Here is a 14,796-nt window from a genome sequence, read left to right as displayed (position 1 = left end):
CTGATCGTCTTCTACCCCGTCGGCTACCTTCTCGGCATTCTCAACCTGCTTATACCGGGACATCAGTTCGGCTCGACGACGTGGTATGCAGGGGGACTATTCTTCAGTCTAGCTCATATGCTGTTTGCGCCAACGGCTCTGCGCCGCATAGCAGCTATCGAGAAAAACATTCCAAATGGGAATGTTGTCATCTCCATGGAGTCTTGGCTTCGGATGAATTGGATCAGAGCTTGGACTACAGATCTGCCGGCTTGGTTGTGCTTTATTACTGCTGCGCTTAAAGCCCTGTGATGGATGATTGCAAGCAGGTTGACGAGGACGATGTGGGTGACGGGGTCAAAGGGGGCGGGAATGAGAGGGCGGAGTACGGGTGGGGGCAGTAAATTACAATCTTTAAGCTCGCAATATATGGCCAAGGCGGGCATAAAAGAAATTTTGAACCACTCTCAATGCCCAACAAGGTCCTTTTAGGCGTGCGATATGCTCACGATACGAGCTTTGTAGCGGATGATTGCACACGTTCACGGGTATTTAAGGGATGAAGCTTTGATCGTTTGCGCCCCGACCTCAGGACCCACTCACTAGCCTCGCGCTAGCGGACCGTCTGCCGGAGGCTCTTTGATTCGAAGAAACTTTCTTACTAGATGATGAACCTTGGAAGGCTCGTAGCTTTTGGGGGGAGGCGGTATACACGATTGGTATACATACAGCTGATATAAGCCAAGAGCTCATGATTTATTGATAGGATACCCGACAAAGAGAAATATTGCACGCGCACGGCTACATCGATAACGCCAGGTCACCGAAGTGCATGGTACATTGTCCAGCACAATATCCATGGCCTTCATAATACCCCTCTCTACTACTCCAGATACAGCGCAGCGCAGCACATTAACAAAAGAGCAGTGTGCGGAATGAAGCTTTCCTTTAACTGCAAGTCAGAGTAAAGCCCTGTTATAGACAAGACGACGCCCATTGGCAGCCCGATACCACGGAGGCTCGGTACCCAGAGTACGACCGAGAGGAAGGCACTGACGCCGAGCATGAAAGCTTTCAGCTGCTGATCCGAAGGGTTCAGCCACCATGAAAACAGCACTCTATTGTGGTCCGGTAGTCTCTCTTCGAGATTTTTAGAGAAACCAGGCGTGAGCTTCGTGGTCAGGCGCGCTTGCATGGCAATAGCGAGAAAGAAGACTAGCGACTTGCAGATCCAGTCACTTATGACTGGTCCTGACGGCATGTTTTCTATAGGAAAGTGAAGAAAGCCTTGAAGAAATAAGGTTAGCATGTTGCACACGTTGCCTTTTTTGATGAACGAACTTACTATGCTTGATGCTGGTGTCCTTGCCTGGATGATCCGATGGACCAACGACTCGATTCGGCCTCGCTGGACTTGGTCACAACTGCGTGCTCGCTTGGATAGGTAGAGATGAATAGAAAGTATGTTTTCGGGTCGTGTTTGACGGTCGAAGGGGCAAGAATGTGGAAGAAAGACCTATCCATCTATATATTGTGTCATCATTTCGGTACTTACGATTTTCCTTCACTACAAGCGGGTGCAGCCTCAGCGCTACTGCAGAATAGTACCGATACCGTGGCCTAGCAGAGTATTCGGTATTTTTGTTGCCCATATCGAAAGAGAAAAGTACCGACTTTGCATGCTCGGTACTGGCCCGATCAGGCTACAGTTTCTACATTTTTCCTTATCCGCTCCGGATTCTTCCTTCGTACACTGATTCCATGTAGAGGCCCGAATCGGACTGGCTGTATATACGAGTCTGACACCGACCCCGAAATACATCAGGCTGACAGCAACGACTCCAGGTCCTCTCGAATGTTGGTGTTTGCACGAGAAGCCGAAGTCGAGAACGCCACAGGAAGGCTGGGTCAGCCCTGAGTGAGCATTTGTATGCAAGTTAGTAGGTAGTAGTGTAGTTCGATAGTACGAATGAAAGGGATTACATGACCAAGAAAACACTGCCTCACCAAATCCTTTCGCGCGTCTGTGATCATTGCCGAGTTTCAACACCGCGTTCCAAGCTATACGACATCTTGCATTCGCAATGACTGCCCACCGCGAGACTTCACACGGCAATGGAGAGCCCATCGCCGTTATTGGAAGCGGCATGCGCTTCCCTGGCTCTTCGAACAATTCGTCCAAACTCTGGGAGCTTCTGCTCAATCCGCGCGATCTTCTCAAGCGCATCCCGGAGGATCGTTTCAACATCGACAACTTCTATCATCCGGACCCGAACCACCACGCAACGACGGATGTTCGGGAGTCATACTTCCTCGAGGAAGACCACCGTCACTTCGACGCGGGGTTCTTCAATATCAAGCCCGTCGAAGTAGCCGCCATTGATCCACAGCAGCGCCTGCTGATGGAAGTGGTCTACGAATCGCTGGAGGCAGCGGGAATACCGCTGGAATCCTTGATCGGCTCTCGTACCGGGGTCTACGTTGGACTCATGTGTGCCGACTACCACGACCATTTGCACAAAGACGTCGACACTTTGCCAACCTATGCTCCGACAGGAACGGCTCGAAGTATCATGTCAAACCGCATTTCGTACTTCTTCGACTGGCATGGCCCCTGTATGACCATCGATACCGCGTGCTCTTCCAGCCTGGTCGCGGTCCACCAAGCAGTCCAGCTGCTGAGAAGCGGCGACTCGGACGTTGCGGTCGCGGCGGGAGTTAACATGATCCTTGGATCCGGACAGTACATTGCCGAGAGCTCGCTGCACATGTTGTCGGCCGATAGTCGGTCACGCATGTGGGATGCTGATGCCAGCGGGTATGCGCGTGGTGAGGGTGTAGCTTCTGTGATCTTGAAGCGCCTGAGCACTGCGCTCGCCGACGGCGACAAGATCGAGTGCATCATTCGAGAGAGTGGAGTTAACCAGGACGGTCGAACGAAGGGTATCACCATGCCAAGTGCCTCTGCACAGATGGATCTCATCGAGCAGACTTACAAGAAGGCCGGGCTGGATCCAAAAGACCCCAATCAGCGCTGCCAATACTTTGAGGCGCACGGAACTGGAACTGCGGCTGGCGATCCAAAGGAAGCTGAGGCTATCAGCAAAGCCTTCTTCCACCCCGGCGATAGCACGTCCCATAAGGGCGATCCACTCTACGTTGGCTCCATCAAGACCGTCATCGGTCATACCGAGGGTACCGCGGGATTGGCTGGTCTTCTCAAAGCCTCTCTCGCAGTACAGCACGGCGTCATACCACCCAATCTGCTTTTCAACAAACTTCATCCTGCCGTGGAGCCGTTCTACACCAATCTCGAGATTGCAACAAGCTCCAAACCATGGCCAAGTCTCGCGGATGGTATTCGCCGTGCCAGTGTCAACAGCTTTGGCTTCGGAGGTACGAACGCGCATGTCATCATCGAGAACTTTCTGCCTTCCACTGGCACCCCTACACCGGACAGTACGACTCTTTCCACGCCGCTGTTCTCACCCTTCAACTTCTCAGCTGCATCTAGCAGTGCATTACGAGGAGTCTTGTCGTACTACTCGAAATACCTTCAATCTCATCCCACTGTCGATCTTGGCGATCTTTCCTACACCTTGTATGCTCGAAGATCTCATCATGCAATCCAAGCCAGCATATCGGCAAAGTCAGCAGAGGACCTCCAGGCCAAGATTGACGACTTGCTGGCGGCATCATCGGAGGGAAGTGCTGGCTCCAGTTTTGGCACCCGTGCGAAAGAACTCTCGCGACCAGTACAGATCTTGGGCGTGTTCACTGGCCAGGGTGCACAGTGGCCGACTATGGGCAAAGGCTTGATGAAGAGCCCGTATGTCAGGACAATAGTCGAAGACCTGGATCGTGAACTGCAGCGTCTTCCTGAGCCACACAGACCAAGTTGGACACTTGTAGACCAGCTCACCTGCGACGCGACTGAGTCTCGCGTGGCAGAAGCTGCATATGCACAGCCGCTCACAACCACAATCGAGATCATCTTGTACGATCTCCTTCGCAGCGCAGGCGTCAGCTTCCATGCGATCATCGGCCACTCCTCGGGCGAGATTGCCGCAGCTTACGCCAAAGGGTTTATCACCCGAGCAGAGGCGGTCAAGATCGCGTACTACCGGGGTTACTATTCAACCATGTGTTCATCCGACAAGCCTGGAGCCATGATGGCCGCTGGCGCATCTGCAGAGGACGCGAACGAGCTTTGCGACCTGCCTATGTTCAAGGGTCGTTTGTGCGTCGCTGCCTACAACTCGCCTACAGCTGTCACGCTTTCTGGCGATAGCGATGCTATCGAGCAGGCGAGAGAGATTCTCCAAGACGAAGGGAAGTTTGCAAGAGTCTTGAAGGTCGACAAAGCGTATCACTCGTCACACATGGAGAAGGTGGCAGCTGGTTTCCTCGAGGGCCTAAAGGGCTGCAACATCCGACCTCAACATGACACGCCGGGAGGTCCTTCGTGGTTCTCCAGCACGTATGAGAATACGGAGATGCGCGGTGATGTGCAGGGGGATTGCGATCTTTCTGGCTCATACTGGGTAAATAATCTGCTCCGGCCTGTTCTCTTCTCCCAGGCCGTACAGTCTGTTGCCACTGCCAAAGAAGGCCAATTCGACTTTGCCATCGAGGTTGGTCCACATGCAGCGTTGAAGGGACCAGTACTAGAGACGCTTCGTGCCCACAGTGATGCGGAAGCATTGCCGTATGTGGGCTTGCTGCACCGTGGGAAAGACGATATCGATACGTTCAGCAACGCCCTTGGCGACTTGTGGTCTCGGTTTTCTCCCTCTCCAGTCGACTTTCACACGATGGACCTATCGACATCCGGTGCGCTCAGCCGAGATCTATTGAAAGACCTCCCCACATACCACTGGGAGCACGACAGACTCTACTGGCATGAGTCTCGGATGTCTAGAGCTGTAGCCAGCGCCAAGAACCCTCACAATCCGTTACTCGGCGCGAGAACGACAGACGTGACCGAGAACGAGATTCGCTGGAGGAATCTGCTTAAGCTCAGTGAGATGCCTTGGGTCCGGGGCCATCAGCTTCAGGGTCAGGTCATCTATCCAGCAACAGCTTACATCGCCACCGCCGTGGAGGCAGCTAGATGGCTGTCGCCAGGCGAAAACATTGCTGTGATAGAGATACAGGACTTCAGCCTCGGTAAACCGCTCGTCTTTGGAGATGGCGATGCCGGCATCGAGACACTTTTCACGCTGCACAACATCGCCAAGGAAGAAGGCAACAAGAGTTACGTCGCTTCCTTTTCGTATCATGCGTCGAACAATGCAGAAGTAGAACTTCTATCCACGCATGCGACGGGTAAAATCCGGGTGACGACAGGAGATTCGCACCCCCGATGGCTGCCGTCTCGAAAAGGTGACCCTCCCAATCTCACCAGCGTCTCAGAATACCGGTTCTACTCATCTCTGGAGCCCATTGGCTACAGCTATAGCGGCGACTTCCGGACGCTCTCTTCGATCGAGAGAAGGCTCGACTACTCTTCTTCGACCATCTCAGTGCCTGCGCAGAATGATGAGCCAGTGAAGATGCTCCTACACCCGGCTATGCTGGACACGGCGCTGCAGGGCATCTTCTTGGCGTATTGCTTCCCGGGCGATGGCAGTCTTCAACAGCTGCATGTTCCCACTGGGATCAAAAGCTTCCGCGTCAATGTCGGTCTGTGCGAGCAGCATCTCGGGGCAGAAAGCAAGAGCGTAAACTCGTGCGCGCACCTGACTGAGAACCCGATGACTTCCAAGCAACTCCGCGGCGATGTCGACATCTATACCCACGAGGGCGCCGGCCTGGTTCAGATGGAGGGTATTCAAGTCGTCGCTTTTGCTGAGCCCACCGCGGATATGGACAAGAAGTTCTTCACCGAGCACATCTGGGCGCCGCTCAACCCAGATTGCGAGTTGGCCATGGGCGGTTTCAGGTCCACGGCTGAGGACTACGAGTTCGCTGAGGTCATGGAAAGGGTCGTTCTCGATTACATGAGGAACATCACCAGCACCTTCCCCAAGGACATCAGACAAACCATGAACCTCGAGTGGCATTTTGAGTGCATGTTCGAGTTCTACCACCACGTCATTTCTACCACGGGAACAAGACCATACTCTCAGAGCAGATGGCTGGATGACACTGCAGACGACATCGCGGCCTTGAAAGTCAAGTATGTTCTACTCCTTCCTCCTCTCGTGACAAAGCGCACCTTCTTTTTCGGCTTTCTTTCTTGCTTCTACCTCCTTCGCTCTTCGATCAGGAATGCTGACTTGAATCTCGCGCAGATGGGCACACAGGACGGAGCTCCAGCTAGCCCGCGCAGTAGGTGACAACCTTCCGGCCGTTCTCAGAGGCGAGACAACAATTCTCGAGCACATGACCAAGGACGGTCTCCTGGATCGCTTCTACGAGGTCGGTATGGGCCTGCGAGAGTGGTCTCTCTTCCTCGGCCAGACCGTGAAGCAGATTGTGCATCGATACGGCCGCATGAAGGTACTGGAGATCGGCGCTGGTACAGGTGGAGCTACCAAGGTGATCATGAAAGAGATCGGCCGCTCGTTCGCCTCCTACACCTATACCGACATCTCTTCGGGTTTCTTCGAGACTGCACAACAGGTATTCTCCGCCATGAGCGACAAGATGATATTCAAGACTCTGGACTGCGAGAAAGACGTCGTGGCACAAGGGTACGAAGAACATTCGTACGACATGGTCGTGGCCTCTCTGGTCCTCCACGCGACGACTGATCTACGCCGCACTCTGAGGAATGCACGCCAGCTCATGAAGCCTGGAGGCTACCTAGTCATGCAAGAGATCACCAACAATGACGTGAGCCGTACCGGTTTCATGATGTCTGCCACCACAGGTTGGTGGCTAGGTCAGAACGACGGGAGAATGCTGTCGCCTGGTGTGTCGACGCTCGAATGGCACCAGTTACTCCTTGAATGCGGCTTCTCGGGAATTGACACGGCCACCCCCGAGATCGATGTGTTCCCTTCAACGCTGACCGTCTGGGTTACACAAGCTGTCGATGACCGCGTCTCGCTGCTCCGCGAGCCACTTTCCTCCTTCAGCACCTACAAGCCGGTTGGCGAAGAGGAATGGGACCTAGTGATCATCGGTGGTCAGACGTTGGGAACCAGCCAGCTCATTAGCCAGATCGTTCGGCTAATCCAACCCTTTGGAGTGAAGCATGCCGTATATCGGACACTTGGTGATATGACGGGCTCTGCCAAGACGACACCTAACAGCGCGATTCTTTGCCTAGCGGAATTGGATGAGCCCATCTTCCGCTCCCTATCAGAACAAACGCTGAAGGGAATACAGCGGCTGTTCGAGACCGAAGGAACCGTCCTTTGGGTAACACAGGGTTGCAGGTCGGATGAGCCGTATATGAACATGTCGATCGGTCTCATACGAACTGTGCTGCTCGAAATCCCCGACCTAGTTGCGCAAGTGCTCGATCTGGAAAGCGGCACCAAGCCCGATCCTCGACAACTTCTGGAGACACTCATACGCCTGCGCTATGGCACCACATGGGAGAAGAACGGTAGCATCGACAAGATGCTGTGGACACAAGAGCATGAGCTCGCACTTGAGAACGGACAGTTCATGGTTGCGCGCGTTCATCACGAAAACGTTATCAACGACCGGTACAACGCATCCAAGCGAACCATATACCATGCCATCGACCCGCAGACCACGCCGGTCAATCTCTCGCTCGATTCTACCAAGCCGGCTCTGGTTCATAATAGTTCTCTCCAGACCAGAATGTCCATGTCGAATCGGCAGGGTGTTGTCGAAGATGCTTCGGATGTGGTGATCAAGGTTGCCTACTCGCTCTTGGCGCCTGTGCTTACGGCTCCTCTTCAGCCGACCTATCTGGTCTTGGGTACGAACATGGCCACGGCCAAATCTGTCGTCTCCATTACGCCGACCAATGGCTCGCATGCCTTAGTCCATCCAGAAGACGTGGTAGAGGTTGAAGTGCCTGCGAGTAGCGAATCTCAATTCCTCTCCCAGCTGGACAATTTGCTGCGTGTCGAGAACCTGCTTTCTGTGTGTCGGAGAGACTCTACACTCCTCATCCATGAGCCATCTCCAGAACTAGCGTCCAGCGTCATCGAGGCTGCATCTCTCATCAACGTGACCGTCTTCTTCACCACTTCCGCCACACCAGTCGCTGACGGCGAGTGGATCAGCATTGATTCTTACGCTCAAAAGCGCGAGGTTCGGTCTTTGCTGCCCTCTGCTGTCGCAATGTTTGTGAACGGCTCCAAGGATGCCCAACAGAGGCAGTTGGGCGAGATGATCGCTTCCGCTCTACCCGACTCCTGCCTTCGGACGACTCTCGCAGGGATACAAGCACTGCAGCATGCTCGTGGCTTTGCCATACAGGATCTCCGCCCAAGACTCCACAGAGTTGTGCAGTGGGCAATGAGGGACACGCTCCTGTCGAAGCCTCTGAGCTCCAACTTGGCCCCTATGACATTGGAACAGCTGGTTGGTGGTTCCGAAATCGAGACTGCCACTCCAGCCGTCTTGGACTGGAACAGCGCCTGCCCTGTTCCAGTGCAGATTTCCACGGTCGACGGCCTTGTCCACTTCAAGGGCGACAAGACATATGTCATGTTTGGACTAACCAGCGACTTGGCGCAGTCCACCTGCACTTGGATGGCATCGCACGGAGCGCGGAACATAGTGCTCACGAGTCGCTCACCGAAGATGGATGCCAGATGGCTGGAGAGCATGAAGCAAGACGGGGTGAGGGTTGAAGTCTTTGCGAACGACATTACTGACAAGGCTGCGCTCTCGTCGCTTGTTGACCACATCCGTCAGAACTTCCCGCCCATCGCAGGTATCGCTCATGGCGCCATGGTTCTCGACGACGTCTCATTCTCAGAGATGCCGCTCGAGAAGATGACCAAGGTGCTAAGGCCCAAGCTTTGCGGAGCCATCTTTTTGGACGAGCTCTTCCGTGGAGGCGCGGATGCGCTGGATTTCTTTGTCTTTTTCTCCTCGGCTGTCACCATTGCCGGCAATCGCGGGCAAGCAGCATACAGCGCCGCCAACTCCTTCATGACGGCGCTCGCGAACAAGCGTCGCAGCCAAGGCCTAGCGGCATCTATCTTCCACATCGGCGCTGTTATGGGTGTAGGATACATCAACCGCAATCATGGATTCTTGGGGAGCGTGCACGAGGCTTCTTTCAAGGTCGGCTTCTTGCTGCTATCCGAGAGGGAATTCCACCTCTGCTTTGGCGAGGCCGTTTTAGCATCACATCCGCTCTCTGGGCGGAACCCCGAGGTCATGACAGCTTTGAGAACGTCTGGACTCGACGATGTGATGATCCGTTGGCCCAAGTTCCCTCGTTTCCAGCACTGCCTTCAAAACGACCAAGCGGGTGACAGCAAGAGCACTAAACGGGCGGCTGACGCGTCGATCAAGAGCCGACTGGTCGAAGCAGCTACAGAGGAGGAGATTCGCGATATCGTGCAAGGTGAGCGTGTGCATCCTGGCTATGCACAGCAGCATAAGACTGACAGTCTCTAGATGGCTTTATCCGTAAGCTGCGCGTCATCCTCCAGATTTCAGACGACAAAGAGGCGTCCCAGATTCTCGCATCAAGGATTGATGATCTCGGCGTCGATTCTTTGGTCGCCGTGGAGATTCGTTCCTGGTTCTTGAAGGAGCTCCAGACTGAAGTGCCTGTGTTCATGATTTTGTCTGGCGGTCTGGTTCAAGAGCTGCTCGATCACGCAGTGGCCAATACGCCAGCCCGTCAAATTCTAGACCAGGGTGACTCCTCCCCTGGTCCCGAAGTGATGCTCCCAGATGCAACGCCATTGCCGGCTCCGGATGCCACTGATCCATCTCCTTCAAGAACCCCACAGATAAGCACAGACTCGTCCAGCCCAAGCCATTTGAGCGATGATGACTTGGATAAGCAGGAGTCATCGTCAGCCACCTCTGGCTCGGTCGCAGACTCCAATGAGGTGTCCAAGCCAAGCTTTGACAAGATACTCCCCATCTCACCTGGCCAGTCCCGGTTCTGGTTCCAGAAACACCTAATGGAAGACCAGACGACGGCGAACAGCACTATATGTGTGGCGGTCAACGGTACTGTCAGACTAGGCAATCTGGAAAGCGCCGTCCAGAAGGTGGCAGCACGGCACGAGTCTTTCCGGACTTCTTTCTTCGTGGATGAGAATCAGAGACCTGTGCAGGGCATTTCCGAAACTTCGCGTTTGCGCCTCGAGACTGTGCCTCTCGCTGATGAAGCGGGCGTGGCACGCGAATTGGAGAGACTCAAGAACCACGTCTATGATATCGAGCATGGCGACTGCATGCGCATTGTGCATCTCAGCTTGACACCAACGAAGAGCTATCTTCTCCTTGGATCCCACCACATTATTATGGATGGCATCAGTCTGGAGGTCCTCCTCGACGACCTACAGAAAGCCTACAACGGCCAAGAACTGAACGTTGAGCCAGCGTATCAGTATTCGTCCTACTCGGAGAAACTGCGCGGGGACTTGGCATCGGGGGTAATGCAAGGTGAGATAGAGTACTGGCGGTCCGAGTTCGCAGCACCGCCGTCGCCGCTCCCACTTCTTCCATTCTCGGCGGCCAAGAATCGCGTCCCGTTGGCCGCATACGCGCACAACTCGGTGAGTCGCGTCATTGACATGCAGCTCTCATCGCAGATCCAAGACGCATGTCGCGAGCGGAAGGCAAATCTATTCCACTTCCACCTGGGCGTGTTTGAGGTCCTCCTATTCAAGCTGTTCGGCAACAGCGATGTTTGCATTGGTATGGCCGACGCCAACCGCTGGGACGACCGAGTCGCGAAGAGCATCGGCATGTACCTGAACTTGCTGCCGCTCAGGTTCCATTTGGAGAATCAGCACTCATTCGAGGAGGTGCTGAAAGACACGCGCAAGAAGGCTTATCGAGCAATGTCCCACTCGAGGCTGCCATTCGATGTTTTGCTCGACAACGTGAGCTGCGAGAGGTCGACAGCAATCAGTCCTCTCTTCCAAGCATTCATCAACTATCGCCAGGGTGTGAGTGAGAAGCGACGCTTTGACAGTGCAGAGGCTGAAGTGAAGTCAATTGATCTTCCGGGGTCCGGTTACGACGTGTCTCTGGACATCATCGAGAATCCAGGGGGCGAAACTCGGGTCACTCTATTGGTGCAGCGCGGTTTGTACTCTGAAAGCGATGCATCCCAGCTTCTGGACATGTACTTCGCCTTGTTGAACGACCTTTCTCGGTCTTGCGGAATGGCCTTGCAGGACGTGTCCTTGTTCTCAAGTCAGGATGTCAGCACTGCGATCGAGTTTGGAAAAGGTAAGTCGGCTGTCTACACATTTAACATAGACCCGGAGCGCTAACAACGTCTTGCAGGTCCAGTAATGATTTCCAAGTGGCCGGAGACTTTGGCGCATCGTATCGACGAGATGATCGCCGAGCACCCGGACGAAACCTCAGTCAAAGACTGCAACGGCGCGTCGTGGACATACCAACAGCTTGATCAACATGTCGGAAGGATATCATCCGCACTTCTCAAGGCAGGCACGAATCCAGGATCGGTTGTGGCGGTCTTCCAGGAGCCGTCGCCCCACTTTGTGTTTTCCTTGCTTGCCATTCTACGAGTTGGCGCTGTCTACGTTCCCTTGGACTGCAACATCCCACCAGCGAGGCTCCGCGTCATGATGGAAGAGTCTAAGTGCTCTGCGCTGCTTGTCAACACCACGACGGCTCCTCAGACCGAGAGCATGGAACTCTCGCCATCCGTGGCTGTTCTGGATGTCCTCCTTCTCCAAAATGGGACATCAAGCCTTCCTCCGGTCTCCGCCCGAGCGAGCGAGCCGGCAGCTATACTGTTCACCAGTGGAACCTCGGGAATTCCCAAAGGCGTGATGTTGTCACACGGTAGCTTGCGTAACCACGTAGAAGCCTTGGTGCACACGCATGGGTTTGGACGTGAGACGGTCTTGCAGCAGAGCTCCGTGGGTTTCGACATGTCTCTGAACCAGATCTTCATGGCGCTCGCCAATGGAGGTACTCTCGTCATCGTTCCGGAAGTCCTCCGCAAAGATCCTGTAGCCGTGGCCAACATCGTGCTGGAAGAGAAGATCACGTACACCAGCGCAACCCCGTCGGAATATCTCGCCTGGCTCAGGCACGGCGCGGCTAGCCTTTTTCAAAGCACGCACTGGGCATATGCCACGGCGGGTGGTGAGAAGTTCTTGCCTGAGCTCCTGCAAAGCTTCCGTAAGCTCGGTGCCCGCTTCGAACACGAATTCCACTACTTCAACGCTTACGGCCCGACCGAGTGCGCCATGTCGTCAAACGAGCTGGATCTCAGCCTGCTGAACCGCAATGATGGCCTTGTTCCAGCCGGTAGAACCCTTCCAAACTACGGTGTCTACATCGTGGATCAAGATTTGAGCGTATTGCCAATCGGTTGGTCCGGAGAAGTCTGCATCGCGGGCGCAGGCGTAGCCATGGGTTACATCAACAGTAGCGATGAGTCGCAAAGCAAGTTCCTGCACGACCCTATGCCGACTTCGATGGCTACACAGAACGGGTGGACTAGAATGTACCGAACTGGAGATAAGGGCGTCCTCAGATCAGATGGTTCCTTGGAAATCATCGGTCGCATCGATGGAGACACGCAGATCAAACTCAGAGGCCTGCGTATCGAACTGCAAGATATAGAACAGTCCATACTGGACGCGGCCAAAGGACGTGTAAAGATGGTGGCAGTAACGCCCCGGGGTGACCCTGCACTGTTGATTGCACATGCGGTGCTGTCGCCTTCGGATAACTCGGTGGAGAGCGAGATCCAATTCCTCGGCGACCTCGCCGCCTCGCTGGACCTGCCGCAGTATATGCGACCCGCGGCCATCATCTCCGTTTCCTCGATGCCACTGAATGCAGCCGGCAAAGTGGACAGAAGAGCCCTCCGAGCACTCGCTATTCCAAGCACTGTGCGGGGATCGGAATCGACAGAGGGGCTGACAGAGATGGAATCCAAGCTGGTCCAGGTCTGGCTAGATACACTGCCGGAGCAGATGCAGGAGGTGCATCGTATTGACGCCAGTTCTGACTTTTTCCACGTTGGTGGCAACTCCATGCTGCTCATCGAGCTGCGGCAGCTCATCAACAAGACTTTTAAAGCCAGCCTGCCCCTATTGAAGCTCTTTGAGAACAGCACACTGGGCGCCATGGCAACCATGATGCAGGACGTATCTTCGGATGCTGACAAGCCGATTGACTGGGAGGCTGAAACCGCGATCCCCAGTGACCTTCTGGAAGGAAGCACACACCAAGCTCCGGGAGTAGCAGTGCAGAACCACACGTCTCCCAAGACTGTGGTAATCAGCGGCGCGACAGGCCTCCTGGGCAGCTCTCTGCTCCGACTGCTAGTTCAGGCCCCCGATGTTGGCAAGATACATTGCATTGCGATTCGCGATATCAGCAAGTTGGCCGAGTTTGCAAGCTGCTCCAAGGTCGTACTGCACAAGGGTGATCTTTCTCTTCCGCGCTGCGGACTAACGGAAGCGGGGGCCAAGTCGATTTCAGCCTCAGCAGACGCCATCATCCACAACGGTGCAGACGTGTCGTTCCTCAAGACATATCAGTCTCTCAGGAGCGCCAATGTATCCTCTACAAAGGAACTCGTGCGGCTCGCGTCTACTCGTCGTATTCCGCTCCATTTCGTCTCGACTGCCACGGCAGGCAAATTCAACAAGTCCGAGACGCTGGCTCCAGAGTCGCTCGCGCGCTTCCCACCTCATCCAGACGGTGGCGCAGGGCTAGCTAACGGCTATGCGGCTTCCAAGTGGGTCAGCGAGATTTTCCTGGAAAAGGCGAGCCAGCAGATCGGCCTGCCGGTGTTCATCCACCGGCCCTCAGCCATCATGGGCGATGATGCAGCTGAGGATATCATGTCTAACCTCCTCGAATATGGGTCCCTGATCAAGGCGCTGCCCGACTTGAGCCGCTGGACAGGCTATGTAGATCTTGTCTCTCTCGAGAACGTCACTGAGGGCATCGCTCGTTCGGTCTTGCAGGCGACTCCAGGTGCTGACAGCAACTCGCGAGTCGAGTATCTGCACCACGCAGGTGACCAGATCATCCCCGTGCAGAGTATTCGGGAGCTGTTGAGCGGCGAGGCGGGTAGTGGGCTGGATTCGTTGCCCATAGGCGAGTGGGTGGATGGTGCGGTTCGGAGCGGTATGAATCCTCTTGTGGGCGAGTTCCTGCGCGACGCCGATGCGCATGGTGGACTGCAGGTCGGACAGAAGCTGTTGTTGAGCAAACAAAACTAGATGCTGGCTGTGGTGATGGTTATGGGAGATACTTTACTTTGTTACTCACTCGAGAGCACATATCAGGGAGCTAGGATAGGTGTTGTGGAATTGCTCATGTTAGGAAGACTTTGGTGGTATCCGGCGTAGTTTGGGGAGTGGGTACAAGGTAGAGATGTCATTAATATTGGTTTCGTGCGCATACCTATTCTATGGAATCTGAGGCAGTTCCGGATGAGAACACGATGCGCGTTAATCGTTGACGCGTGCTCGGCGCGTCTGGAGATTTGGAGTTCGAGAAGCGGCGCTGGTGGCGCACAGGCCGGGTTGACGTAATCACATTTCCAGCCGATGACCTCAGCATCTAGCTTTCACCCTTCCCTGCGTCCTCTAAGTTCAAGTCGCACCACACAATATCGCTTCATAGGGCAACTGTCTTGGTCGCGGCCGCAGCGACAGCACGTTCATATCAGCAAAACCTCCT

The 14,796-nt window shown here is 54.6% G+C and overlaps 1 protein-coding gene across 1 annotated transcript; it reads left to right on the top strand.

Annotated features, from left to right (window-relative positions):
- Positions 1-2,063: 2,063 nt before the first annotated feature.
- On the top strand, positions 2,064-14,333 carry J4E79_003729 (putative Hybrid PKS-NRPS biosynthetic cluster; the record flags this gene model as incomplete). Its single annotated transcript, XM_049352621.1, has 4 exons — positions 2,064-6,160; positions 6,276-9,490; positions 9,544-11,343; positions 11,401-14,333. The coding sequence occupies 4 exons, from the start codon at positions 2,064-2,066 to the stop codon at positions 14,331-14,333; spliced, it is 12,045 nt and encodes a 4,014-aa protein (XP_049213000.1).
- Between the last annotated feature and the right edge of the window lie 463 nt (positions 14,334-14,796).

This window comes from Alternaria viburni (assembly GCF_023758015.1).
Source record: "Alternaria viburni strain BMP 2772 chromosome Unknown scaffold_6, whole genome shotgun sequence".
Classification (NCBI taxonomy): Eukaryota; Fungi; Ascomycota; class Dothideomycetes; order Pleosporales; family Pleosporaceae; genus Alternaria; species Alternaria viburni.
This window is presented reverse-complemented; position numbering and strand designations above follow the sequence as displayed.